The following is a 27,981-nucleotide window of genomic DNA, read 5'->3' as shown; positions in this document are numbered from 1 at the left end:
CACACACACACACACTCCTGTCACCCATCACTCTGATTCCTGCTTTTCACTGAGGGCCTGTCTCTGAGCCTGGTGTGTCCAAAAGCAGTCGTTTTGTTGCATTAACACGTCTTGACCTCTCCCGTAAGCTGACACTTGTCGAGCAGGAAACAACAAGCATGGACAAACACAGAAAGCAGAGATCCGAGGGCTGGAACAGAGACATTAATGAATAGATGGATAGACGCTGAAGAAAATGCAAAAACAACTTTGACCGCAGTAGACACATAAACTAAGGGGTGAGGGCAAGACCAGGGGACAGTCAAAAAAAACCTAGGTTAAACCCACTTTCAATAGCAGTCTTAACATCATAGGGCGGCTAAGAGAAGATAAAGTTTAGCTAATATGGTATAAAGAGGTAGATCCACCTTTTCACATCAAAACAGAATTGGAATTAAATTCAGGGCACATAATGCTCTTCTCTTTGTTCTCGCCTATTCCCTGCCTACGGCTTTCCTGCCCAGGAAAACTAATATATATTTTCAGGTGCGCTGCCCCGGGAAGGGCAACTTTTACCCATTCAGAATATTAAATGTTGAAGCAGTAAACGTTTGAAAAATACTTTTTGTGACACTGATGAAACTTTTAAATGTGAAGTGGGTGTCTTTAAATGAAAAACCCTCAAGCACATGTATAATAGAATGGCTCCACAGCAGATCCTGAACCACCGAACCGTGGCAAAGAAAGTATCGTGGTTTGACCCACTGAACTACTTAGAAATATATGTACTCAGTACTAAGAGTATACACCAAAGTGAAAGTAATATGATCCTGATGATAGACATCAAAATGACAAAATGAGTCGCCATCGTGCTAAGAAAAAGCCCTCTAACTGCCCTCATTTTGTACATTGTACCCTCTGAAGACTAAAGATACGTAATTCCCACTGTGCTATTTTAGTTTGAGCAACTTCAAAAGAGCTTGACCACTTGTTATCCTTTAACTGCAGGAAAATGTCACACTGTTTCATAAAGTCACTTGTGAGAGTTGGCTGTGTAACCACAATCCATTGTGCAAATTCCATTGGAGCATTTGAGGTTTAGCTACCCTGTCTACTAGAAATTGCATTTACTAATTTGTCTTGACAAATATGTTTAGATTATATATTAATGTTTACCAGCAATGGTTTTGTTTTTTTTGTTTTTTTTTTCGCCATTGGATACTGAATACTATGTTTGTGTACCATATGGACGAAGCTCAGAGCTTTGAAATTGAAAACAGGGGTTCACATACTGAGGCCCAGATTAGGTTTAGGCCAAAAAAAAAATTTTGTTTGGGTTAGGAAACGATTGTGACTTTATCCAAGTTATAATATATCAAATAATTCAACCAAGACCACAATCTGTTACTTCTGTAAGTGCGTAAATGGTTGATATGTGTGTGTGTGCCTCTTCTTTATAATTTTGTGTAGCCTCTCTAAATTCAGATGTTTTTGTGGATCTGTGAACGCAGAGCAGGCTGAACTCTTCATAATGTCTTTTTTCCTTAGCAGCAGCTGAGTTGGGGGTGGATAATTGAGCTGCCTATCTGGTCAAAGATGATCAGATCGATGAATGAGGGAAGCAGCTGCTGCAGACTTTTAGACCCAGTACAATAAATGATTGAGTTTTACTTTCATTGCTCCTGGCGTTCTACTGCTCCATCTGTGCCCAGAGTACACTCTGCTCTCCATGAGAGGGTTGCAATGAATAACCTAACAGTATATACATTACAATAGTGCTTCTAATGAACGGTCCAGCTCCAAAAATATAAAATCAGTACGTGCCAGCACATGTTTTAATTGTGGTGGGCTGCCACAAACAAATTAATGTGTAGGAAAATACAGTGTTTTACAGATAGCGTACAATCAGTATAAACAAGCACATGACTTGGCAGAGGCATTCATGGAAATCATTCAATCTTTTATAATATCTAGAAGATAGGATTGGTTTAGGTACTTTGCCCAAGGGCATCCCAGCAAGACAGCCCTTTACATGAGTCCTTCACCACCTGTTTTTGAGTGGAGGGAGGGCAGCTACTAGCAACAGAGTGAAGTACAGCGAGGCCAGCTGGAGTAAATGGCAACACTAATCAGTAGAGAAGTTAGGTAAACACACAGGAGGAGAGGGGAGCTAATCCTGTAGCAAGTTAGCTGCGGTAGTGACATACGGAGTAAGGAGGGTGTTAACTTGAGACGGAGCAGAACGGTGTCAGTGTGTGTGAACAGTAATCTTGTGTGTGTGTGTGCACTGAATGTGTACTCACCCTGTTTGTGTACACAGTATGTTTATATCTGAGTGCTATGTACATGAGTGTATTCTCTGTCTGTGTAAGGTTCATGTGTGTCCCAGGCTATGTAAATGTCTTGTATGTGTAAGTAGCGTGTGGGTGTGTGTGTGTTCACACACTTGTGTATTTGTGATCCACAGAGGCATGCAGTGCTAGGCAGACTGTGGCTGCTGTAATCCGAGGTTTACACGCTGTAATGCTGCTGAAAGCCTGCAGGCCTTAGCTGGCAGAGAGAAAGAGAGGGAGAGTAAAGGAGAGAGAGAGGAGGAGGGACATTATAGAAGAGGCAAAAAAGAGTAGCCATGGGAAGGGAAGTCATTAGAGACAAAAATTAGACTGATAATGAAGGGAGAAAAATCTATATGGAGAATGGACTGAGGGAGGGACCAAAAACTACAACAACAACAACAACAACAAGCCATTTGATGTTAAGAGAAGTGAAAAATATTATTCATATAAAAACTTACAATAATCCTGTTTCCTAAAATGGTCATGATGATAAATGGCCACAAAAATGACAAAGAAAAGAGCAGTAATCATTGTCTGAACCCTTTTCTGCCCGCACATCCAATATCAAAAAATGTATTATCCATTTCTAGACTTTGTCTAACTATCCATCTATTCATCTATCTATATACATATATACAGTACTGTGCAAAAATCTTAGGCCACCTTAGATTTTTTGTTCAAGAAAAGTTGTAATGAGGACATAATATATACATGTATTGCTTAGTCTCTTTATGATGATACTAAGAATACAGAGAACATTTACAGTGTTTTAAAACAGCAAAAAAAGTCAAAACAAAATGGCTTCTTATGACTGAAGTTATATTTACAATCAATAACAACAACAATCAATATTGAGCTTTGGGCATGTCCTAGGTGGAAATGGAGGTCACAGAAAAATATCTGCAACTTAGGCCTGATGAGGTTGTTTAATTCTGAAATATTTGCATTTTTATAAATGTATACTGGTTGTATTTTAGTAAAGAGACTATTGAGAAATAAATATGCATGGTCATTATAACCTTGCTAAAAAAAAGTTCAAAGTGGCCTAAGACTTTTGCGCAGTACTGTGTATACACATATAGTTGTGACTGCAATACTGTGCTTTCTTATTTGTTGTTCCATTTAAAATGATGTGTGTTGAAACTGTTGTGAGATCAACAGTTTAAATTATTAATGTCAGTGCATTCCTCTGGTGTGTGTGTGTGTGTGTGTGTGTGTGTGTGTGTGTGTGTGTGTGTGTGTGTGTGTATGTGTGTGTGTATGTGTATGAATGTGTGTGGTCTAGTCACGCCAGATAAGGTCCAGGTGAGATTTAATTCTGACCATTTCGTCTTTGTTTTAGGAGTTGTTTTTTGTGCATTTCAAAAGAGGTTAGGTTGCAAGAGCTACTTAGTGAGTTTACTTGTCCAAACTTTTCTGCCCACGCTCCATCTGGTAATGTGTCTAAACTGCAAGACTGTTTTCTCATTTTCTGCCGGAAACCTCTGCTATGTTGACCCCTGACCACATGTGATCTTTTACTTCTTTTGTGTTTTAATATTGGACAATTTGATGACATTCATTTAGCAGGCTTTTAGCATTTACCAAACTTAACATTTCCCCCATACACATACAGCAGAGGCATAACTGCAGCTGTATGAAAATGTTAAATTGTTGTGAATGAAAGGCTAAATTGAGAATAGGATTAACAGAAAAAAAGAAAGCGTTACTAGACCAGCATTAGTGCAGATGTGGTCTGAGGCTAGAGAATTAAAGGAACAGCATGGTAGATTCAGGGCTTTATGCTGTATGTTAGCTACGTATACGGACACAGATACAGCCTTATGTCTGCAGTTTGCGATCATTTTATCCCTATTTGTGCACATTTTCAGAAAGCTTACAGACACAAACAAAACGGAGCAGTGCCAACGTAAATCGTGTGGGCAGTGTAACATAGTTTAAGGCCCCACAACTGGTCAAAAAAAACATTTAAAAAATGGTGGAACAAAATGGATCTATAAAATAGTGAAAAGCATTCTCCATCCACATGTCGTAATGTATTAATCGGCAAACGGCGCCATCTACAATGCTGCCTTGGTTCAAACATTATTATTATAGCCGCCTTCAACGTCGCAGAGAGAAAGAAATAAGAGAGCAGTGATGTTTACAAAGTTTAAAATGGACGCTTCCTCTCGTATGTAAATGAGGCATTAATAAATGATGAGAGTTTGGTTTGGCCAATGTGGAAACATGGCGTGGCAACATGTTGGTCTCCTTGGATAAGAAACGGCTCCCGATTTAAATATACACAGCTCATTCTAAGGTAACGAAACACAACAACTCTTGTTTTCAGGTGCTTACATACAGAAGAAAACATACAAATTATAACATGCTCCTATTCTGCCAAATTATTCCCCTAAATCCTTAACAATGGACATTTAGGACACAGATAGACAGCAGGGACACAACATGGATGGTAACACCTTCATGTAAGTCAGTGAGTTCTGGTGCTAAAAGGGGCCCATTGTGAAGCCAGAGAGAGCAGAATGAGGAGGAGTGCAGGAGAGCGAAGCACAGAATAAGGTGACAGCAAAAGAGATGAGAGGAGAGGAAATGAAATGAGAGAGGGAGGGCTGACAAGAGGTGGAAGAAGAGGGAGGGAAAGATGGATGAACTATCAAACCAATGCAAATCTGTTCCCCCTACTGTAATCACTTTAGTGTGTGTATCCACACACTCACACGCATACACAGGAATGTACACACCGTAAATCCTTCTTGCCTATGCTTATTAAGCCTATGAGGAGATCTACTGTGGGCATGAGGTGATTCACTCGCAGATTACTCCATGATATGAGTGTTGGGTATTCAATCCCCTGGTAGACTGAGATGGGTTGAAATGTGAGTGTAGGTGTGCATATGAAGAAGAGAAAAACATAATGAGAAATTAATTTCCTTATTTTCAGATATTAATACAAATAATTAAAAGCATATTTAGGAGATAATTTGAGACAGTGGGTAATACCCTTTAGTGAACAGGTCTTAGGTTTTGTTTCAAGGACAAGTTGTTGCAGCATCTCGACCAAATACACATTTTGATTAGCAGATAGACTGCATTCAGCTTTTAATATATTTATCCTTTTAAGGGTCATAGGGAACGCATGTTAAATTGGGCAGGAGGTAAGCAAGCTACCAAGGACAGGTATCTAGTTAAATGCAGACAGTGCTTTCAGAAACAACATATGCATTCTTCGTCTTCATCCCCTTGTGTGAAGGGCGGGTTACAGTTTTAATGAAGAGTAGATGCTCGCTGTGGGATGACGGTGCCCGTTCTTTGTATTGATGGGATGCCCGTTCATAACACTATGGATGGGCTGAATAAAGTGTTGTTTCTTTCCACAGCCTTTCTAAGTAAAGTGGCTCTTAGAGGGTTAACTGCTGCCTGGGGAACTGTTATTATGGTAAGCGTATGTGTGATGAGAAAACTTCATACTAAAAATGAGGTCTTAGTAATTATGAGGGGAATAATTGGCTGGTGTTCTTAATAGCTTTGGGCCAATATTTACTGATTATTAAGTGGAAGAGTGAAGAGGCTATGATTGGCCTCTAGAGGCAGGATTACGCCTAAGAACTGAGGTCAATCCGCAACTCTTTGTTTCTTTAACCCTGACTTTAGTGCACTTGATTGTCTCTAAATCTACACAATGTACAATGAGTAATCTGAATTTGTTACTGAAATTACACCTCTTTTTTAAGTTAAAGAAAATAGTGCTTGTGCAATAGTAGACATTTTCTTGACTCTGAAAATCAAGTCAAGACTTTTTCCTAAATGGTGCTAGCTAACATGGCTGAGTGTCTCTTGTGTGGCAAGAAGAACAGGGTTTTACTGGTGAATTTGTGACAAAAAGCACAGCCGTACAGCAGTGCTCATTTTAGACAGGAGGATTATGTGTCTGGTAATATAATGGAGTTAAGGATAGGATTTGAAACCAGGACTGTGTCAGAGTGTGATGGGTCCCATCAATTCACACAGCTCCTTCATCAGTTCCATCATTGCAGCAGCCCTCTGCCTCTGCTGGTGCCGTTGGGAATATTTGTCACACAGTCAGCACAGTTTCGAAGTGGAAACTGTGTGGAAGAAAATGTGGAAAGGTATGGGAATTTTGCCAATTTCATGGTGAAGTAAAGTTACCACGACACCTGTCCAGTTTGACTCTGATTCTCTCAACACAGCTCGATTTGTCAATGGGCCTTTCATAACGTCACTACCCTAACTTAGCGCTGGTCCCTTGGACAAAGATTTACAATAACAAGACTGCAATTTCTCAAATTTAAACATTGGAGTCCGTCCTTAGTATTACTATACTTTACCTTTGTAGACCCTCTTTCTAATCCTCCACTTATTGTTCCAGTTTCTCCATTTAAGGTGGGGTGGTAAACTGCCTGTAAAAATGGGGTTCTCTTGTCAACCTAAAAATTCTCTTTTTACTACTTTTGAGATAAACTGAAGTTAGTTTGAGAGAGATTTCACCAGTCATCTCCTCCAGGCATGCTGCTACCACTGTTTATATTATTTACACTGCTACATGTAGCTAGATGGCAGGGAAACATGTTATCTTGGTTGCCAGTATTGTTAATTTCCCCCCGATATTGGATCATATCCCTGCTGGAAAATGTCTGTTTGTGAAGATTTTTAGTTTGGAAGCTTTTCACGATAGAAAGGTCATCTGTACTCCGTTACAATCATTCACACAGCTATGATGATGGTGCAGAGATTGCAAACGTGCAACAACATTTTTTGCTGGCACTAGATATCAAACAAAAGCCAGAGACTGGATGGTATTTAGTTGCCAGAAGCTGTAAATCCACCACTTCCAAGAAGAAGAGAAAAGATTATGTGATCTCAGACCCTTACAGTGCAGTTTCTCTCTTCCTCTGTGCCTCTGCATCATGTCAGCTACAGCCTCAACCAAAGAATAATGGTACAGTCAAGAGCACCCTCTCTGCAGCAAAATCTGGGGACCAAAACATCCTCAAACGCACCGTGCAAAGCACACAGACTAGAAAAAAAATCAATAAATAAAACGACTGCCAGACATGAAGCTATCTCAGTCAACTGAGGGCTCTCCAACTTTCAGGGTGCAGCCCTAATAAAATGTTCTAGTAAAAACCAAAAATACAAACAGAAGCATGAAAATTAGCATAATAGGTCCCTTTTTACCCCATCGGTTTCTGTGTTTGTACCTACAGAACTTACCAACAAATTGTTAAAGTCTACAAGCCTTCCTGTCTAACAGCGTGTCTGCCTGTTCATCTCCTTTGTATTCCTTAGTTGGAGCGCAGTTTAAAGTTTCCTAGCTGGGTAGCATTGCACCAGACTGAGCTTTGATCTTGCAGTGTCCTTTCCTGTAGAGAAGCAAGACCTTTTCCCTGACAAACACTCCCATGATTCACCGAAGCTCACCTTCTTTTTTCCTTGTTGGAGAGAAAGTATTAACACGTGAACTTCTGGCCTGCTCTTATGACATATTTGTCTCTGTAGACATTTTTTAACCTAGTCCTCTACCAATTTTATTATGTACCCCACTTACTCTCTTCTTGTTCTGTAATCCTTGACCAATCTGTCTGCCCCGTCCTTCCTCAAAGTTTCGGCTGAGGTCCCCTGTCCTTTTCTCTCTGCAGGCCGGTTGTCTGCAAAGCCATGGTATGTTTAACACGAGGACACAACCTTGATGTCAGGTACCACTGCTCTCTCACTCCCATTTTCTTTCTCACTGATCTCTCCCTCATTTTCTGCTGCCACCTTAGTAGTGCTATGTTTACAACCAGGTCACAGGCAATTAGGCCTCCCCCTTATCACTCCTTCTCATCTCTGCTCCTGCAAATCCATCCATCCATCCATCCATCCATCCATCCCTCCATCCATCCCTCCACTCAGTAGCAAAGATTAACCCAAGGACTGACAACCCACTTCATTTCCCTGTTCGTCTTTTTTTTCCCCTTCTGTCCATCCATCACTCCCCCTCACCCATCCATCCATCTCTATGACTTGACTTAAATAAAAACATTAGCTTGAGGGCTCAAATACTGCTGTGTCTCCTCCCTCCCAGCATCCCTCCACCTCTCCACCCACCATTTCAGACAGCACAGAGACCAGCCCCCCCACTGCTTTCATTTTATCTCTCTGAACCTTTATTCTTCCATCCACTCAGACGAGCCTTTTTTTCCTCATTCTCTTCTAAAACCTAATGTAATGTTGTATTAATACCACGACATCCCAGAGACAGAGAGTTTGGTTAGATTTGCTCTCCCTGCCTGTGCTGATATACAGTGGTCAGATGTGGTCCAAAAGTCATGAGTTACGAGTAATAACTTGCAGAATTAAACTATCCAGTTATGGCTACACTCAAATACTGTATGGCTTGAGAAAAAAAGGCACTGAGCTGTTAAATGCAAGTATGGACATCTCTTACTTCAATGCAGTATGGTGGTAGAGGAAATCAACAGGGTAGGGGTTGGTGAAGAGGACTGGCATCAGAAATGTGTAATGCTGATTTCCTCAGCACTCCTTTATATGTTTTTCTTCTTTGGCAGAGGGTTTATACAGACAATTCTGCCTACAGTATCCCAGAAATAGGTAGGAAGCAGAATGAAAACTTTTGTATACACACACAATAGCACTGCTGTTCTTTCATCCTTTCTTTAGTTTTTGCTTTCTTTCTCTCTGTGACACCCTGGAATCTGTTACAGCACATTGACTCCTGGATTCCTTGAACGATAATATACAGCAGAACTTTAATATATGCATGCACCTACACGGTAGCGATATTATTCTTAAAAATCAGCGCGCTCTGTTTCCCGATGTCACCGCACAGAATCTGTCTTGGCTGAGACATGAGACAGGATTGACAGTGGAGCATCTGGGGAATAAAACTTCTCCTGGCTTGTCTCAACAAACAGAGAAGCAAGACGAGTGGCTGCCGGGCTAGTGTTTGGTGTTACCCATACTGTTTACACAACGGGTGTTTTTGTTTGGCACCACAATGAATTTCCCAATGGGGTTTGTGTGACAGCAGGTAATAGTTAAAAAATGCTGTCTCCCAGTCCTCTGCCTTTTCATATTTATCTGCTTCACTTATTCGCTTCCCTTATTTCTCTCTCAAACTTGCTCCCTCCCCCCTTCTGTCTCTCTTTGCTTTTTTGATATCTTTCTTCTTCCTCACAGAGACACACACAGCAAAAATTCACATGCGCTGCCACACTTAAGCTGATCCAAGGACACCAGAGGCAGTTTGTCAGCTTCAATTAGTGTCCGGTGTCCACTGCTGCTGTGGTCACCCAGAAAACAACTTGCTGGTCAGTGCATGTGTGTTCACTCATGATTGACACGACCTTCCAGCTAAAACAAATCTTTGACATCAATCAAGCCACAGAGGAAGCCCGCAAATACTCAAGTATTCATGAGTTCAGAAGGGTAAAAGCTGTTATCACAAAGGTTGAAAAAAAAAAGAAGCTATTTAGTACTCCTGCCCCAGCCACACTTCAGAGAGGGACGGCATAAAAGATAAGACAGCAAAATTGGAGCCTTAAAAGAATACTTCAACATTTCGGGAAATGTGCTTGTTTGCCGTCTGACTGCGAGTCAGATGAGAAGATCAATATCAATTCGATCTATGTGAGTACAGTAGCGGGATTGGTCCATGACAAACCATGGCGGAAACAACTCATCTAAGTCAAAACAACACGCATCGGCACCAATGAAACCAAGCATCACCTGATTTTTGCTCTGAGTTTTACATCATCAAAAGCCTGGAACTACAGGATGAGAACCAGACTAATGAGCCGGTCCCTGCTTTCACTGTGCCTGGTTGTTGTTAGCCCCAGTGGGTAAACACGATGTTTTATTGTCTCTGTCTACACGTATTAATGCAGAATTTGTTGAAAGCACCTTTGATGAAGCTCACCAAGCAATTTCTCTGTACTTGTGTTATTTTTGCAAAGCTAGGCTGCACATGTCTTGGATATGCCACTTTTGTAGTGAACACAGACACATGAAATTCAAATCAATATTTTCATCCAACTGCACAAAGACAGACAAGTTTATTAAACAGACACAGTTACGTATTATAATAATAACAATTATTATTATTATTATTAGTAGTAGTAAAGCAGTAAGTTTAGGGTCATGTTAAATAAACTCTGAATGAAAGGTTCTCACCTTTTTTTAAGTTTTTTATCTTTCGTTATATTTAAAGTATTGTGTGCCTGACCTCACCACCACCAATCATTTTTATTTTCTGACTCACAAAAATTCACAAGATGCCAGGGACCTAATTCCAAGTTTAAAAATTAAGTTTTAAATTTGGTATGCTGAAAATCCACAATACTAAATGTCATGAATTATAAAATCTTAAAACTCCTTTGCATGCTGAAAAAATTTGGAGGCCCATTACAATCACCTCTAAACTTTTTAACCTTAACATGAATAATCAAAGAAATGTCTAAGACCATGGGAATATTGGTATGAAAAAGAAATTAATATATAAATCAAAACAAAAACAGAGAATAGGAGTTGTTTTTTTTCTTTGAGATTTGTTATGCTCGAAGTTCCATGATGGTAAATGGGTATTACTCTGATAACAAGAATAAATGTTGGCATTTTATGTTTCTGCAAAGCATGCATATGTTGCAACATTATTATGTAGTAGTTAGGTTAGATGGAAACTTTACCTTTCAAGAGCACTGGGATTCATGTGTGGTTAGGTTTAGGCAAAGAAACACTTCATTATGGTCTGAAAAAGATCAGGTTTAAGCTTAACATGCCTGCTTTTGGTGACACAACCTCTAACGGGAATAAAGCAATGTCTCAGAAAAAAAAAAAAATTGTGGGCACTATAATGACTGTAAATACAGTCATGGGTCAGCTTTTTTTTTGCAGTATCCCTGATGGAAACACAGTGATGGGTTGCTGAAAAAAAAACACATTTGGTGGCTAAAAGGCCACTGGAGAACGCAGCAATGACTCACTAAAAATCAACCTTTTTTTTTTTGTTTGTTGGCCCCAAAAGTTGGCAGGTGTCTTGCCTAGGAGAGATGCCTGCCAGTGAGATATACTACATCACTTTTGAAATGTTGATATGATATATGTATAAAAATATACAAAAGCAATTTATCCATAGTTTGCAGAAATGTACAATGCCAACATTTAATTCCATTTACTTCCTGAAGCTATACTTCAAATAAAATGCAAGGGTAATCCAATAGGAGAGCAAGACAGGTTTTGTAGAGGTTGCTCTTGAAAAACACACACACACACGCACACACGCACGCACACACACATCTATCAACTTAGATGACCAAGAAGGAAAGAAGTGGAGGGGAAATAATCTGTGAAGCAGCACAAATCAATGACGTCCTCTTTTCCCTCCCTTTCCTTTCCCTCTCCCATCTTCCTTTTGCCCATGCATCTTTTACAGCGTCTCCCCTTCTTCTACTTCCTGCCCCCTCCATTCTTTCCACACCTGGCCTGGAGGTGGGGGAGACACGCTGCATAAAGATACATGCAAATCTACCTAATAGGACGGAAAATTCGAGAGAAATAGGGATCTTTCCCCTTGGAGATATTTTTTTTCTGTCACCAGCTTTCTGCCCCTCACTCTTTGCTTGTTTTCCTCCAGATTTGCTTTCTCTTTCTTTCTGATTTAATTATTTTACTTTACTTTCTCTCAAACCTACAATGTTTCATTATTCTGACTCACATAATGCCTATCTCTCTTTCTGCCTTTTGTTTTTTTACTATGTGACTCATCGGTACCTCCTCTCTAACCTCCCTCTCTTTTCTCATCACCCTCTCCATCTCGCCCTGCAGGAGGTTTTTACATAATTGTAATAATCACTTCCAGTGGTGTTGCCCCTCATCTAACCTCCCTAAAATAGCGCTGGCTAACTTGCCCTTCAGAGCTGCATCCTCACTACTTTGTTTCATGATCAGAGGATGCATGAGAGGCCTCTGCACACCATCTACATGATGTGTGTACAAAATCTCAATTTATTAAACACCTTATTATGCCCATTTTCTTGTTAGCAACCGTGGCTTATTTGATACTATCAGGAGTCTTGATCCGTGCAAATAAGTCTTGTTTAGTGTTTTAGCTCTAAGGAAAAGTGTACTTAAGTGTACTTACTTTGCTAAAAGTATATTTACAGTTCCACAGACTGTTTGCTAACTTTTTCTTTAAAACCCGCAATGTGTGTATACCACCTACAAACACTGCTTCAAAAGCACCTGAACTCTTAATTTCACTTGCTTTGCACTGTATCTACATTGTGTTTAATTTCAATTATATCAGAACTGAATTTAAGCCACGCTAGCCGCATGACTATAGGCATGGTGATGTTTTTTGGCTAGTCAGTCCTTCTCTTGGGTGCAGACTGAAATATCTAAACAACTACTGAATGGGCTGACATGAAATGTTGCACAGTCATCCATGGTTCCCACATGATGTATTCTCTTGACTCTGGTGATCCCCTGACTTTTCCTCTGGTGTCACCTTGAGGCTGACATTTGTGTTTTGACAGCTACTGAATGAAGCCATGACATTTGGTACAGATGCTCCCCCTGAGGAAGAACTGAAACTTTTTATCTAATGCCATCATCACTTTGGTTTGTCCACAAATACCTGAAATACTCAAACTTTCACATCAGCCTGAGCTGTATTTTCTGTGTAGTGCTAATTAGCAAATACTGGCCTTGTGTGATGTCCAAGCCATGGTACACTCATTTCAGACATTATTAACTTCAACAGGGTCTCTATAGCTAATTTCCTACTACTACTGTACAGGGGGTGACATGTCTTAATTATATAATTCACTTGCTTACATTTTATTAAGGCCTTCTGCTGCTGATAGCAGCCTTGCCCCCCCCCGTCAATTCTGGCTCCAGAAAACCCAAGATGCTAATGGCCAAAATGCCGAACTCGACGCTTCGGTAGCTGTGTCCTATATTTTGACTATGATACAAATATTCACCTCTAAGCAGGCAACCCTATAGTATGGAGATACAAATCTGTGTTGGATTGGGCTTCCACGCCGAGTCAAACTGAGTCAAGCCAAGGTAGCATGTGTATGGAAAAGGCCGACTTGTGTTTCCTGCACTGTGAGCAGATGAAAGTAACATCTGATAGAGACCAGTAACAGGATATTAGTCTGTGAGCCAATAACAGGTGAGTGTTTGAGAAGGAAAAAAAAAAGCAGAGGGTCGCTTTCCACATGTCTTAGGTCACTGTGTTGTGCAAGAGTAAGAAATGATGTTCCTCCTACTAATTCAAAAAAACAAAAACAAACAAAGATAAAAAAAGAACATGCAAAGGCAATCCATTAAACACATCTCCTCACAGTTTGTTCAGACATGGAGATTGCCCCCATAGACTACGACGTCAAAGAAAAGCTCTTTAAAAAATAAAACTCATATCCCCTTGTGACACTAACCATAAAAAATGAAAAGATATTAAAAAAGCAGCTGCATTCTGTAAATTCAATAGAGCTGGAACAAGTTAAATAAAAGATTTATCTCCTTGTTCTGGGACAGGCGCTCACAAAAATTCACTACTATTCTTGCCAGGAGGAGAAAAACGACAGAGAAGCTTGATTCAAATTTTGCATCCTGATCCATAGGTTAATACATGTCTGTGGACTCAGGATATCTATTCTCTGTAACATTTTATGAAAGAGGAACATCACAGCTTTTTCTGTCACTGTGGCTTAGTCTTCTCAAAGAAACTCAAGAATAATGAACTCTGTTTGCAACTCAGTTGAAATGGGTATTGTTTGATAGCACATTCTCCCTGCATGCATGTGTGTTTTCTTGGTTGAAAGTAGAGGAAAGCCAGTCTTTCTAGACAAAATGCTCTGACAGTCATGCAGACTGACAGTAATTGTCATGCAAAGTCAAAAGGGTTTGCTTAGCATTTCCAAACATGCCAGATGATTTATGCAAATTTGTATGTGTGCATTAGCTTGCATGCATGCCCTGAATGAATTGCAGCTATGTGTATATGAGTTGTCGGGTGCATTTAGCCATTCTATTGCAAAAAAACGTCCTTCAATCATTCAAAACATTTAACGAAAGAAATGTTTCTTGCATGATGACAGGGCTACAAGGGGAGGGGGGGGCAAGGTCACATGACGCTATGAAGTCACTTAGCGTAATTCACCGCATACGTATGTCAGATGAGACTGAAGAGGATAATTGAAGGTGACCTCAATTTAAGAACTCTGCAGTTTGCAGGCCATTGATTCTTGTAAAGAGGGGGAATATTTCAGCATCTCCTCCAAAAGATGGAGAATATGTGCTGATGTGAGAGAGAAGAGAGAGCAGGAGCATGTGTGTGAGAGTATGAGTGTAATGATCATGACTCTATTATGACCTGTGCTGCCGTTTCTATCTCTTGTATGGGATCTGTAAGAATTAAGCCATCTATCTCCTTTGGAGCTGTCGCTCTAGCTCTTCTCTCGGTTTCATTTTACCTTTCTCTTCTGCAACCCTTTCCTTAATCTAGCAACATATCAGTCATTCTCCATTCACTCATCACCTCCTCCTCCTCCCTATCCTCCTTTTTCTCCCTGCTTAGCCACAGCCCCCTTTTTATTGTGCTGGTTCTAGAGTATAAATCTGATGCCATTTTCCTCTCTGAAGTCATTCAAGATGTTGCAGATAGCTAACGAAGCAATTACATATGGCAGACTTGTCGCCTTTATATAAGAGAGCAGTGGAGCCTTGTATGCTTGTAGATGTATAGAGAGAGACATATATGCTCCAATGTATAGCCACCAAAGGTAATGGAGCAGAAAGCCAATTCTACCACAGAATCACATTAATAATTATGATGATCTGACACGTCTGCTATTATCATTATCACTAGACAACTGTATGCATATGTGAGAAGTATGATGGGGATAAATGTCATGAGAAAGGATTAGAAAAGGTGTAAGCAGATTGGGGTGACTCATAAAATGGCACGCAGGATAAGGGAGGGAGAACAGAAGAAAAGATGAAGAGGGAAGGGAGTTGGATGGAAAGGAAAAGTGTCCTCACTTAAGGTAAGACAGGGAAACAAAAACAAAAAGCTGGACTATGTGTCTGTCATTAGTGAGAGTCTCTTAGCAAGGATGAGAAAGGAGGAGGAGACAGAACAGTGAGGAAGGACTGGAAAGAAAGATTAGGTTAAGTGGTATCCTCAACAGAATGTAGAGTTAATACCATAATTAAGGGAGTACGCATGTGCTGGTGTGATCGGGCAGACAATCACATTATATCTTGATCAGTCCCAACAGGATGTTGCAACGTTGTGACTGCAGCAATTACACAAATTCAGCCAATCCTTGTGAAGTCTGTGAGATGTTGCAATTTTGTTCCATCCCCCCAACTTTACCACAAATTTGACGATTAACAAGGGGTAAAATCAAATTTCATCATAGCGCTGTGCACAGCGTATTAATTTGCGCAGCCCCTCTCTGACTGTGTTCATCAGGAGACTAGTGCTGCAGGACGGCAGCTCTGTTACAGGGCCGACTTAAAGGGCGAACTGCTAGCTTCACATGCAGCCATGTTTGGGTTTTTTTTTTTTTTTTAGGAAAGCTGCTGTGAAATCAAGCATTTCAGACTAAAACGATGCAAAACACAGCCTGTGAAATCTTGGAGGGACTGCTCAGTATATCAGTGGTTGTAACGGGGTTGGGCTCTTCAGGCCTGTTCATATTTCAGAATCTTTATTGCAGACACTGAATAGCTCTATAGATTACATAGGGTTGCAACCATAATCCATATTTTTTTATAACACACATCAGTGTCCCGAAAGCAACTGGGTACAAGAGAAATAAATTTGACTTCATATTGTATGAAAGAAAATGCACATGGTGTGGGCAGAGAGAGAGATACTGAGATAGAGAAATTATCTATAATTTATTCAGAAAAATAATCAATTTAATTTGGTTCAAGAGGTTGACATGTTTCTTCTAGGGAAGGTCACTGTCAGTGTCTCCAACTGTTAACACACAACTTACCACAGGCTAAAGGCTAGATAATGGAATGAAGGTTGCTCCAAGGAAGGTTTGCAAATGCTAAGGATCAAATATTTAGTAGACAAGCCCTCTAACATGTGACCACGGGGAAAGTTTATTACATGCTTACGTTAAAATGTAACACTGAACAGGACACTTAAATGCAGGGATACTTTCAAGAGGATTCCAAAAAGGAATTGTATAACCAAGCTGATATGGTAGCTGCTAAAACGATCCTTTCTCTGTGTTTGAGTGAAACACAGCTCCTCCACAATCTATCAAATTGAATTAAAAACAAAAAAAAAAAAAAAGCTGCTGCATGCCCTGACTTTTGATGGTTGATGCTACTCTGCCATTATTAAAATTTCTAAAATATCAGACTGAACAGGGGAAATTACTTGGCTCTTTTAGACAGCTTCCCTGACCAGTGGCTGCCATTTAAAAACTAAACTGCTTTTCAAACGTGAAATACTTTACCATCATCCCAGCAACCATGTTATATGTTTGAAGTTATCGCTGCTGCTGATTGCTTAATGTTGCTAACTGTGACTGCAAGCTGATTCACAAAGTATTACTGTAGTTAATCTAATTTACTGTTTCTGAGATAAACCAGGCCTCGGAAAATATGTTATAACTTAGGCAGTATGTTGATAAATGTCTACAGGTAACACTGAATTAGAATCCTTGGCTCAGTTTTCCACTAGGATTTTGCTTTTGTCTATTATGATGAAGAATAAAAGCTGTTTTGAACAGAAAAGTCACACTAGAGTACGGAAGCAAATAAGGGACTGGTATTTAAGGTATTTGAATTTTAACAGCCACTTTACACTTAATATTAAGAATGAACCAATTAATTCATATTATTGAAATACTTTACTTTGAAAATCATGTCAAATCAAATATTTGATTTACAATTTCAAAAGCTGAACTTAAGTTCTGTGAAGGCTCGATTGCCTATCCTGATTTCTCTAACTTGAATTTTTGGACCTGAACCTGATGAGTTGATATTGGGCGACTGCAATCTTTTTTTTTTTATTATTCAGAAACTTGAATTTTAGGATCTAGATTTGTAGACACTGAAAAAATAATAATTCAAATTCATTTTTTTTTTTTTTGCAAATGATATGAGAAAACTGACTTTTTACGATGACTATCTGTCGCTCAAGTCACTTTATTTTCATCATGTCGATTATTTGAGACGGTTTTATGTTACTTCCAAATATATATGGAGAGGTAGCATCAAAATCACATTGGACAATAATACTTGAATGCATGACAATATAAAGTCATCTTCACTTAACCTGAGTATGAAAGTAGTGTCACTCATGCCATCATTAAATAAGGGAAGACGTTAACCTGGGGTGAGAGCGACAGGGTTGCTTTTCATAATAATCCATTTACATTGATGTCTTCATTCACCTTTGACCTCTCATGTCATGTAGAAGAGAACTGACAGAATACTTTTACATTCATAGCTTTTCTTGTCCTTGTCCATTGCAATGAAAATGAAAGGGGTCTGAATTGTTATTGTCATTGAATTTAGCAACATCCTAACAGTTACACCTGAACGCAGGGGATCGAACATTTGATCAGCATGAGATGTTACCGTTTCATTTCCCGCTGCTGCTACCAAAGGCTTATTATTTCCTTTTTTCTTTAACATTTTCACACATGGGGTCTGGTGGGGCTTTCACTGGCTTTCCCTCTTGATGGTGGGTAGTCAGAGCCATTTTCACTAGCCTTTTCTCCAGCATGACATGTATCTGCCATGCTTTTACTGCAGGTTAGAAGCTCTGTATGTCTGTACCATTTAATGGTACAGACATACAGACAGGCTACATCATTCAAGAAAGCACCATTCAGCTACAAGAGAAAGTTAATATGCAGGCACTCCGAGAGGAATATTAGCCTCTCTTTAGTCATTTGATTCCATGTTTGAATTTAATTGAATCCCAATGACAGACCAACAAATGTTCCGAGTATTAAGGGAGAGTGTGGCAGGAATACTGTATAACAAGTGCCTTAATTCCCTCAGAAGTAATTATGCTCTCTGATTAGGGAATTGTGCCCAAATGTAATTATGCTGTGCTTTAAAGATTAATTTTGTCTGTGATGGCGTGCTGCGTTATGTTGGTGTCGTAACACATTATCCATAATCACAGCTCCCTATCTTAACAGCTATCTGTTGAGCTAAGAGATCCCTCTGGTATGGAGGACAAACAGTGTGTGTGTGTGTGTGTGTGTGTGTGTCTGTGTGTGTGTGTGTGTGTGTGTGTGTGTGTGTGTGTGTGTGTGTAAGTAATTCCTCTCTGTCCAAGGGAACCTTATGAGGGATTACACATTTCAAGTCTGGGTCTCATATGTTGACCCTACTGCTTTCACACCTATGCTTAATCCACAAAAATTGAGTTGACAGTGATATCAGTGGGGCCTTTTCTGATCCCAGTGCATCAGGAATGTTCAAAAAATGACACGCAGCACAGTGTGCCATGATACAGCTTACATGTCATGCTGAGCCTTACAAAATAAACATACAGTAAGATTATAATGGAATAGGCTGTCCAGGAAAGTCACTGAAAAGTGAGTTGCTTGGTCGGTGTCTATTTTTTGATACCTTCATACATTCTTAACATTTTACCATCTATGATATATGATATTTTTTTGTAAAAGAAAAACAACAACATAAAAGCTAATTTTGCTACATATCCCGAGCTCAGATGTCAAGAAAGGAAATACTCTTACTGGGAATGCAAAACTGCAAAAACGCAAATGGCCCTATCTAGAGCCAGTGTTTGTGTTGTCTGTTTTGATCTACTGTAGGACAATGAGGTGGACTCGCTCAGTATGTAACTATAAATAGAATCATTCTAAGAAAACAAAACAAAACAACTTTAATTTCCAGGTGATAATAAAATAATGAAAAAATAGCTATAAATATCATACGCCATTTCTGCTGATACATGCCCCTATATCCGAAAAACTGGACCTTTAATACTGCCCAGGCCTACACAAAGCCTTTAAAACACACACATGCAAACACGTGCACACACACACACAAGAAAATAACAAATAGTGTTATGAATATGTGTGCGCCTGCCTGTGAGAGTAAGGAATGTCTTTTGGGAGGCCTGTTCAAATTCATTATGTATGTGTCGTTACCAAATACCACTTGAAAATGCTTCTAATTAATCCAATTAACACCAGGCTTTATTGAAGGGGAGGTGAGTTCCTGGGCTGATGCAGCATCTCACTGATGCAGAGAAACAAAAGATAAAAAAATCACACATGCAGCAAAACACAGGAAAGCTAAGATGAGCGTTGTAAATTTAAAGAGACAAAAATGTAAAGGCACGCTTTGACTGCTTCTTTGCATTTGCTCTGCCACAATTCTATTTAAAAAATCCAGCAGAATCCAGAAGTAAATACAGAGCGGCAGCAGGGCTCTACTCTGCTACGAAGGGGTGACAGCCACAAGGAAAGAAATGCCTGAATAAATATGAGATGAAAATAATGTAGAGAGCAGGTGCAGAGAAATTCCCTGGCAAATCCAGGAATTATGTAAATCCACCCCGCGCGTTAGAGCAGAAATGATTCCCCCTTCACCCACAGTACTACACTACACACAGGGGTTCTGTTTTAACTACTTACCCTGCTGACTCCTCGTCCCCTGTCTTCTCCATAATTTGTTCCCAGGATTTCAAAGAAGATATTGGGGTTAGTGCCGTTGTCTGTGAACTCCAGGAAACTGGTGAGGCCGCTCACGCCAAACTGCAAAGAACAAAAATTGAATGTTTTCAGTTGGCTCTTAATTTATTTTACTATCACTGTTGTTTGGAAAAATCAATCATTAAATTGTAGTCATCACAGTCGTAATTGTCGTCATGATCTTTATCACTATAATCGTGTCAGTTCTCATCAATGGAGCAATATTCTTTTGGCTGTAATAGACCTCATCAATAATTCTCCCTGCAAAATTTGACATTAAATTACGTTTTTTATCCTTGCTACAGATCAGATATGATAACTACTCACAGTGAAGCAGAGACATGAATCATCCATCTGTCCCTAATGAAATGATTATATCTCATCAGTGAGTGAAGGTACTGAATGGGAAAATGTTTTCTGTTGTAATAGACTAAAATATGTGTGATTCTGTGTTCGTGTACATGTGGGCATATTTTTTGCATGTCCAAGACATGAAAGGTTTAGAGAGTATGTTTTGCCCTTGGTGAAAAATCCCACTTTAAATTTCTTGCAACATTGTTAAAAACTAAGCAGTCGACAGCACGCAGAGGTGTGTGTAATAAGGCTAATGAAAGAATAGTGTTTGGATTTTGCACCAGGGGCAAAAAATGTCCTGTGTGGAGAGGTAAATTTACTCACAACCACACACACATACACAAACACACAGGCAGTGTCAGTTCCCAACCTTTGCCTTGCCTTCCGGTAGTGTGACCTGTCAGTGAAAGTGACACTGTGCATGCTTCAGGGGAGGAGAGGTGTTATACTCTTTAATATGATTCATGCTCTCTCTCTCTGTGTGTGTGTGTGTGTGTGTGTGTGTGTGTGTGTGTGTGTGTGTGTGTGTGATGGCTCCTGTGTGTATGAAACACGGATTGTGCCATTCATGTGGGGTGGTTTACGCCATGATGCAAGGATGAATAAACAAATGCATAATGTGTTTACAACTAATCACGTAAACACTTGCACAGACACCAACACTCCGTATCTCATGTGATTACACGTTTTCATAGAAGATAAACTTGTATCTTATCTTTATCTATAAGACCTTTAAATCATTTTATTAGTTCAAACACGTTGCGTAGTTGCATTTCTATGTTACCATCATACAGACACAAATGCCTGAGTGTAGGATTGTATGTGCCTCAGGTAGGGCTTTCACGATGCCTGCAATACCCTGCTTTTGACAAGCCAGCTGCAGGGGATGTCCAGAAACCACCGCAACTGCCATGTTCATGTTTTGTTTTTGTTTTTTCATTGGAGTGCCGCATATTTCCACTTTGCTACAAATGCCTGCAGCGTAACCAAGAGCTGAGCGTCTATTCTCTTCTTTTTTTTTCTGGTCACTGAGAGTTGAAAAATCAACTTTAGAGAAACAGTCCAGCTGCTCGTCACTGTCACTTTTTTCCAGCCATCTAATCACTGTGGAGGAGAGGTGGGACCTGGTCAACCCCAGAATATCTCACCGTTTTGCTGCCTCATCATCCTGTATGAAAGGTATGATCACAGAATGGGGACAGAGTTGTCTGCAACTGAGGTAGTAACAGCACCAAATCAAGAGCTGTGCAAATGGGAAAGCTGGCAGCAGGGGAGTGATTTCTGACTGCATGTTATGCATGCAACCCACCGCGGGAGATTTAACTAGCAGCAGTTATCAGCTAACTCAAATAGGAAGAAAGGTACGGAAAATGTCCACAAATTAGTAAAACTATAAGATTTGGAAGCTCCTTACCCTCCAAGCAGAGGATGAGGTCAACTGCCATTTAACAGGGGTGGTAAATTATTGCTATGGCCATGTCATGCCATTATTATTGCTCAGAAAGGGCTGCCGACACATATTTTATATGTCACACTAGAGTGGCATGGAGCCGCAGTTGTTACGTGCTTTGTAAAACAGCAAAAGCAGTGCTAAAAAGAGACTTAAAAGCAGCCATATGGTGCCATCTAAAAAGGGCTAAGCAACCAAATGCTACTAAGGCATCTCATCTAGAGGAATGCTGCACTCCTTGTTGTGTTTCATTTCTCTTCTGTGTTCTGCATTTAACAATAAACAAGTATTTAATTTGGTTTAAAACGGTATCATATTTTTGATTAAAAAAGCATACTATACTTAACAATAGCCTAACAATAATGCACTTAATTGAGAAGAAACAGAGGAATTGAGCAAAATAAATTAATTCAGTAGTTATTTGCAAAATCAATAAAAGTTGGCAGTAATATACACCCTGTTAAGCCAACCTTAATAGCCACAGATGAAATCCCTTTACCATGAAAGCCCTAGTCTAAGGTGTGCGTAGGTGTTACTATGTACAGATAATAAAATATGTATCATGATACAGTTTAACAATTGTGTTTCCCTGGGTCAACCACACACATGCGCACACACACCCTCACCCTTAATAAAAAAACATGCTATTTGTTATTTGCTTCCCTGAAAACTGGGCAGGGGTGAACCACGCATAGATACTGTGTATTGCCTTTTGTATTCATTTAGTTAATTAATGTTGGCAGCTTCACAACGATTATCTTTTTTTTAATTGCACCTGATGCAAAGAACATGCCACTGGGCTCATGAAACTGAATACAAACCAAAGAAACAAATGAAAAAGAAGCTGTGAATGTTTTTACCTGTTTGTACCTGTTTTTTTATGGTTGAAAGCTTCTTGGAAAATAAGATTAGTGAAGAAGCCTGTTTTATAAAGAAAGCAAAAATAAATCTGGAAGAGTTAAGCTTAGACTCTTAAACAGCCTCATGGGTCATGGCTGAAGATCTTAGGCTGCATCATGGGACTTGCTGTTTCTTAAAGTGATCAATAAAATTTAAAATGACTCCTAAACCTAACTGCTTGAGTCACTGACACTCAGAGTTGTATATATAAAAAGGAATGTGTATACAGATATATATATACAGCATCCAATGACAGCGTAGTGACATGTAGTCTACTAACAGCTCGAACACAGCACTCACTGCAGACTCTGGGGATCGGTGTAACAGCAGTCTCACCTGCTGCATTTTGCACTCTGAATTTGTCAATGAACACCGAACAACAACATCAATAGAGCTCCTCATCAACAGCTGCAAATTAGTATTTATCATTACCATAATGGCCCCACATACCAAAACGCTGATTAAACACACAGGCACGCACAGTAAGTAAAGCACACTGCTGATACACTGTAAAATGGAACTGATGCCAGGCTGCTGAACTCAACTCTATTACTGCTCAGGGCTCTTTAACACAGCTTTTTTGAGACAGCCATCAGGGTTGGTTTAACAGCCGGGGCTGGCTGATGAAAGTGTTGCCAAACCCCAGCCTGATCTCAAGGTGAAATGCAGAGATAGATATGAAAGCCATTGCGCCGCATTTATTATTGTCTGACACTAATCCTAAATTAGCATTTCACTTGGCTTCATCATTCAGTCAAACTGCCATCCCTGGAGTAGTTTTTTATTGATATCAAAACAGAGGGCATTGATCCAATTGGATTTAACAGTGATGAAAGTGTTGCCAAACCCCAGCCTAAACTCAAGGTGAAATGCAGAGATTCATAAAATCACAGCTGCAGGATGAAATCCTCTATCTCCCAAAAGTCAACTGTTGAGGAACTGAGTGAAACTTGCTGATTGATGCATGTGCTTTCTTAAGGTATGCGATCCTTTGAATTCACGAGCACTTGGGTCATGGAGTCTACTGAGCTCAGACAGGAACTTGGAAACTTTCACTCGAAGTAATGAACAAAAATTGGATTTCCATGTGATAAGAACAATAAAAAAAATGCTAGTCTTATTTAAAGCCTCCTCCATGTCATCCTTCATCCCTGGAGGGGATTTTAGTTATACCAAGAGATGACATTGTATAAATGAATTTAGCAGTGACTGCATCTTGCTGTTTCAACTAGAGTGTCTCAGCCAAGGAACAATAGTGCCTGCTCTCCAAAATTTCATGTAATGAGCACATTGTCTTGAAATGCAAATACATGCTCCCTAAATGAAAAGTGCCAAAAAATGTGTTTTTTCCCACCGCTAAAAGATACACAAGACACATCTAAAAATAGTTAGAAATCTGATATTGAACTTGTATGTTGTCGTTGGGTTAAGCGATGAGTATATGCTTTTGCTCTGTCAACCATAGTAATCAAGCCACAGCTCCAAACTCACACAAAGATGTTTTCTGCTTTGAGTAAAGACTTTTGACAGATATATTGAGAATACTTTTTAGAATAACTTTTTTTTTTCCATTTTTGGAAACAAAGTATTTATGAGCTCTTTTCAAACTGGCACACATTCACCTACAAGCATCACACAGCGGCAGAGCACCGCAGGAGGCTGATGAAACAGATGGACGGTCCACAAACTGAGATTAGTGTCAAGTGACTTTGGGTCATTGAAATAAAAATGAATTAAAATCGGAGGACTGGGAAGATACGCCTGCTTATGCTGTTCCTTTTAGTTAAGACTCAGTGTCATATTACTTTCTGTTTAAAACAATATGAAATATTAAGGAACACAATATAGACTTAATCACAATGTTTGGTTACAGTAACTTACGAGTAGAAAACTGCAGCATCATGTACATAACATGAAGCAGAGTAAGTGCTGCCTCAGTTGATTAGTTTTTAGCCACATTAAAAGGCCCACCTAAAAAAAAACATATCAGTTTACATATCAGTTTAAGTGTATACTATATTTAGAATTGTATCACCATATTACTTTGCTATCACACAGTATTTTCTGACAGAGAACTGAAGCCATTACCTCGAAGCCACCACGCTCCGCTGACAAAAACAATAATTTTACTCAGTAGAATACAGGAGTTGCTGGTCAGCAGTTGCCTCAACTGGTTTAAGGTGTAAGGAAAAGCTTTTAATATACCATACACTTAATCTGACATGGATTTGTTCAGGGAGAGCATTACATTACTTGGATTCGTCACCAGTAGATTTAGTTTATAAAAGAGCTTGTAAAGCGACACAGCACATAAAATAGGCACCCGCAATGTTTAACTATATATCTTTAAATATTACAGATGCAGCTGAAAATGACAACAGTAATGAACAAATTAGCAGATTTCACATTAGTTGCCAGTTACCTACCAAAAAGTAATGTCAGAGATAAATGATTGTTGGCACAACATCAAAGTGATTTGGTCTCTATAAACTGTGGTAATGAATTAAACGATGAAGTTTTAAAGAATATAATTTGAAGTTTTAAATGAGTTGTTTTGGTCAGTCTATGGTAAAATTTGGAATGAGAATGAAGAGAGCTGTTTTGCAGTGTTCTTGTCTTCCATACAAGTTTACTCTAAGCTCATGAATCTGTGTTCATGGAGATAATAAAGGCAATTACTATGTTTTTTTACCCGTGCACAACAACTTCCAGTTACAGGAGACTGACAGTGTTAGGTCTCTTTATTATGAAGGTCTACTTTTTCAGGATGTTTTCTGAGAGTTTGTGTCACCATTTATGTACCAAAAACCATCTAGACATTTTACTGAAGAGACCTTTATATATCAGCCCATGCTCTAGTTTTAGGGGTACATGATAAAGCTATCCAGAACTCAGGAAGTCTGCATCTTGGAACAGGCGCTGGCTTACCCTCTGTCTGTCTGTGTGTCTGTGTGTGTGTGTGTGTGTGTGTGTGTGTGTGTGTGTGTGTGTGCGCCAGAGCGACCAACTATGCATGTTTGCATACTACAGTTGACTCCCTTTCTTGCAAGACTTGAGGCAAACTGTGTGTGTTCTCTTCTGCATCCCCATACCTTTTTGACAGTATCCAGCATGCTCTTGCCTCCCTGCCACGGTTTGGAGTTCTTCCTGATGCAGCTCAGACTGGCCATGCTGTGCCACTTCCTATCCTCCAGCTTTCTGTGGAAGGTGTTGGCCAGCAACAACACAGTATCGTAGATGTAGCGGTTGGTGATCTATTGAGAGAAATGGCAGAAAGAAAATCAGAAAGGAACATAAACAGAAAGAAAATGAGAACACAATTCAGACATTTCACTTTTTCGAAGAATTGCTGTTGGGGACTTGCATTCAGTATAATTTTAATAACAAACAAAGGCTATTTTGAAGTCCAAATGACCAATGTAATGCTTGCAATCTGGTTTCAACTTTGGTTATGCAACTGGAAAAGCTGGACTAATACAGACCTGCGGATATTCACAGAAAGTAGCAAGAAATGAGCCAAGCCCTTTCATGCTGAAACACTATCAAAGTACATTTTTTACTTGCATTCATATCAACCAATACTGTAATCAAAAAGGAAAAGTATGGTGTCTTTGCAGCCATCTGTCTGTCAGCATACACTATGTTTCCTGCACCTGTAGTGCATTACATCAGTATTTTCACCCATCATGCTGCTCTCTCGTTTCAAATTGTCACGTGCACTCTTACCTGCAAACACACTCTCACATAAAAGAGAAAGCTTTATAGATGACATTAATTAAAATGTATTGATAGGTCCTTAGCATCACAGAATATGCTGGGGGTGGGGGGGGTATTCAGTGTGTGATCCATCATGTGATTTACCGAGACTCCTGTCTCTGTGTAATAAGAGTATAATAAACACACCAACTATAACAGGTATGCACCCCCACACACACACACACACACACACACACACACACACACACAAGCCAAAGTCATTAGCTTGGTGACAATGCCTTTCATACATCAAAAAAATTGGGTGCTGCACTTTAATCTTTACACACATTATATACACATGGACAAACACACGTGCACACTCACAGGATGTACCGTTTTAGAATATGAATTTTAATCCCAGGATTTCTACTGACAAGCCAGTTAATGTTAAAGGTCATTCTGTATCTTTGACATGAAAGCATTTATATTTGCCTCATTCTAATTCAGCCCCAAACCTGTGATTTATTTTATAACCTTCCAAGATTAATTTAAAGGTGAGATGGATGCATTAAATATTAAAGAGAATTAAACATTAAAGAAAATATTTCTGTACATAAGGATTATGCTGTTATAATGCTACATGCCATGCTGTCCATTTGTGTGTTTAAATATAGACTTAAAACTAAAGGGACAGTTCACCCCAAAAACAAAAATACATATCTTTCCTCTTACATGTAGTGCTAATTATCAATTTAGATTGTTTTGCTGTGAGTTGCAGAGTGTTGGAGATAACTGCCATAGAGATGTCTGCCTTCTCTCCAATATAATGGAACTAGATGGTACTCAGTTTATGGTGCTCAAAGCTCCTCTACTGCCACTGCTAGCTCTCCTAACACCACTGAGCGCTTTGAGTACCACAAGCCGAGTGCCATATAGTTCCATTATAATAAAGACAAAGCTGAAATCTCTACGGCTGATATCGTCAACACTTGACAACTTACAACAAAACAATCTAAACTGATAATGAGCACTACAGATGAGAGGACAAAGATGTGTTTTCTATTTTGGGATGAAGCATGCCTTTAAGTCTTAAAGGACAAAAGTGTCAGCAAAAGCTGATCTGGTATTTTCTTCTAATGCTATTACTTTAAGTAAGGTTATAATGAGACTATGAGGAAAAACTGTTATCAAACCAAAAAAATCACTATAGCCTTTGGTAGTTTGGGTATTTTTTTTTTTTTTTTTTTTGGCCTTTTCATCCTGTGTAGATTATGTGAAACAATAACCTCTGAGGCAGATTTTATACATTATTAGCAAAGCTAAAAACTCATTTAAATGTTGTGGTTACTGTCACATGTTTAAATAAATCCATGTGAAAACAGTTATTAAATTCTTGTTTTCAACCTGTAATTACTCTTACCAAGATATTCCCTTTTGTATAACTCCCAGTAACCATGGAAACAAAGCAATACAGTATAACTAGGATGAGTCTAAGGTCTGGGTCTGAGGTCAAGGACTCCTTAAA

General features: G+C 39.4%; 1 protein-coding gene across 1 annotated transcript in view; it reads right to left on the bottom strand.

Annotated features, from left to right (window-relative positions):
* The window catches only part of grid2 (glutamate receptor, ionotropic, delta 2), a 475,468-nt gene that overhangs the window by 138,317 nt on the left and 309,170 nt on the right, over positions 1 to 27,981 (bottom strand). Inside the window, exons 6-7 of the mRNA XM_042488775.1 lie at positions 25,853 to 26,014; positions 20,000 to 20,119 (exon numbers count right to left, since the gene is read on the bottom strand). Of these exons, the coding sequence (XP_042344709.1) occupies positions 20,000 to 20,119; positions 25,853 to 26,014 (282 nt within the window). The remainder of the gene's footprint in view (positions 1 to 19,999; positions 20,120 to 25,852; positions 26,015 to 27,981) is intronic.

Source organism: Plectropomus leopardus, chromosome 6 (assembly GCF_008729295.1).
Source record: "Plectropomus leopardus isolate mb chromosome 6, YSFRI_Pleo_2.0, whole genome shotgun sequence".
Lineage (NCBI taxonomy): Eukaryota > Metazoa > Chordata > Actinopteri > Perciformes > Serranidae > Plectropomus > Plectropomus leopardus.
This window is presented reverse-complemented; position numbering and strand designations above follow the sequence as displayed.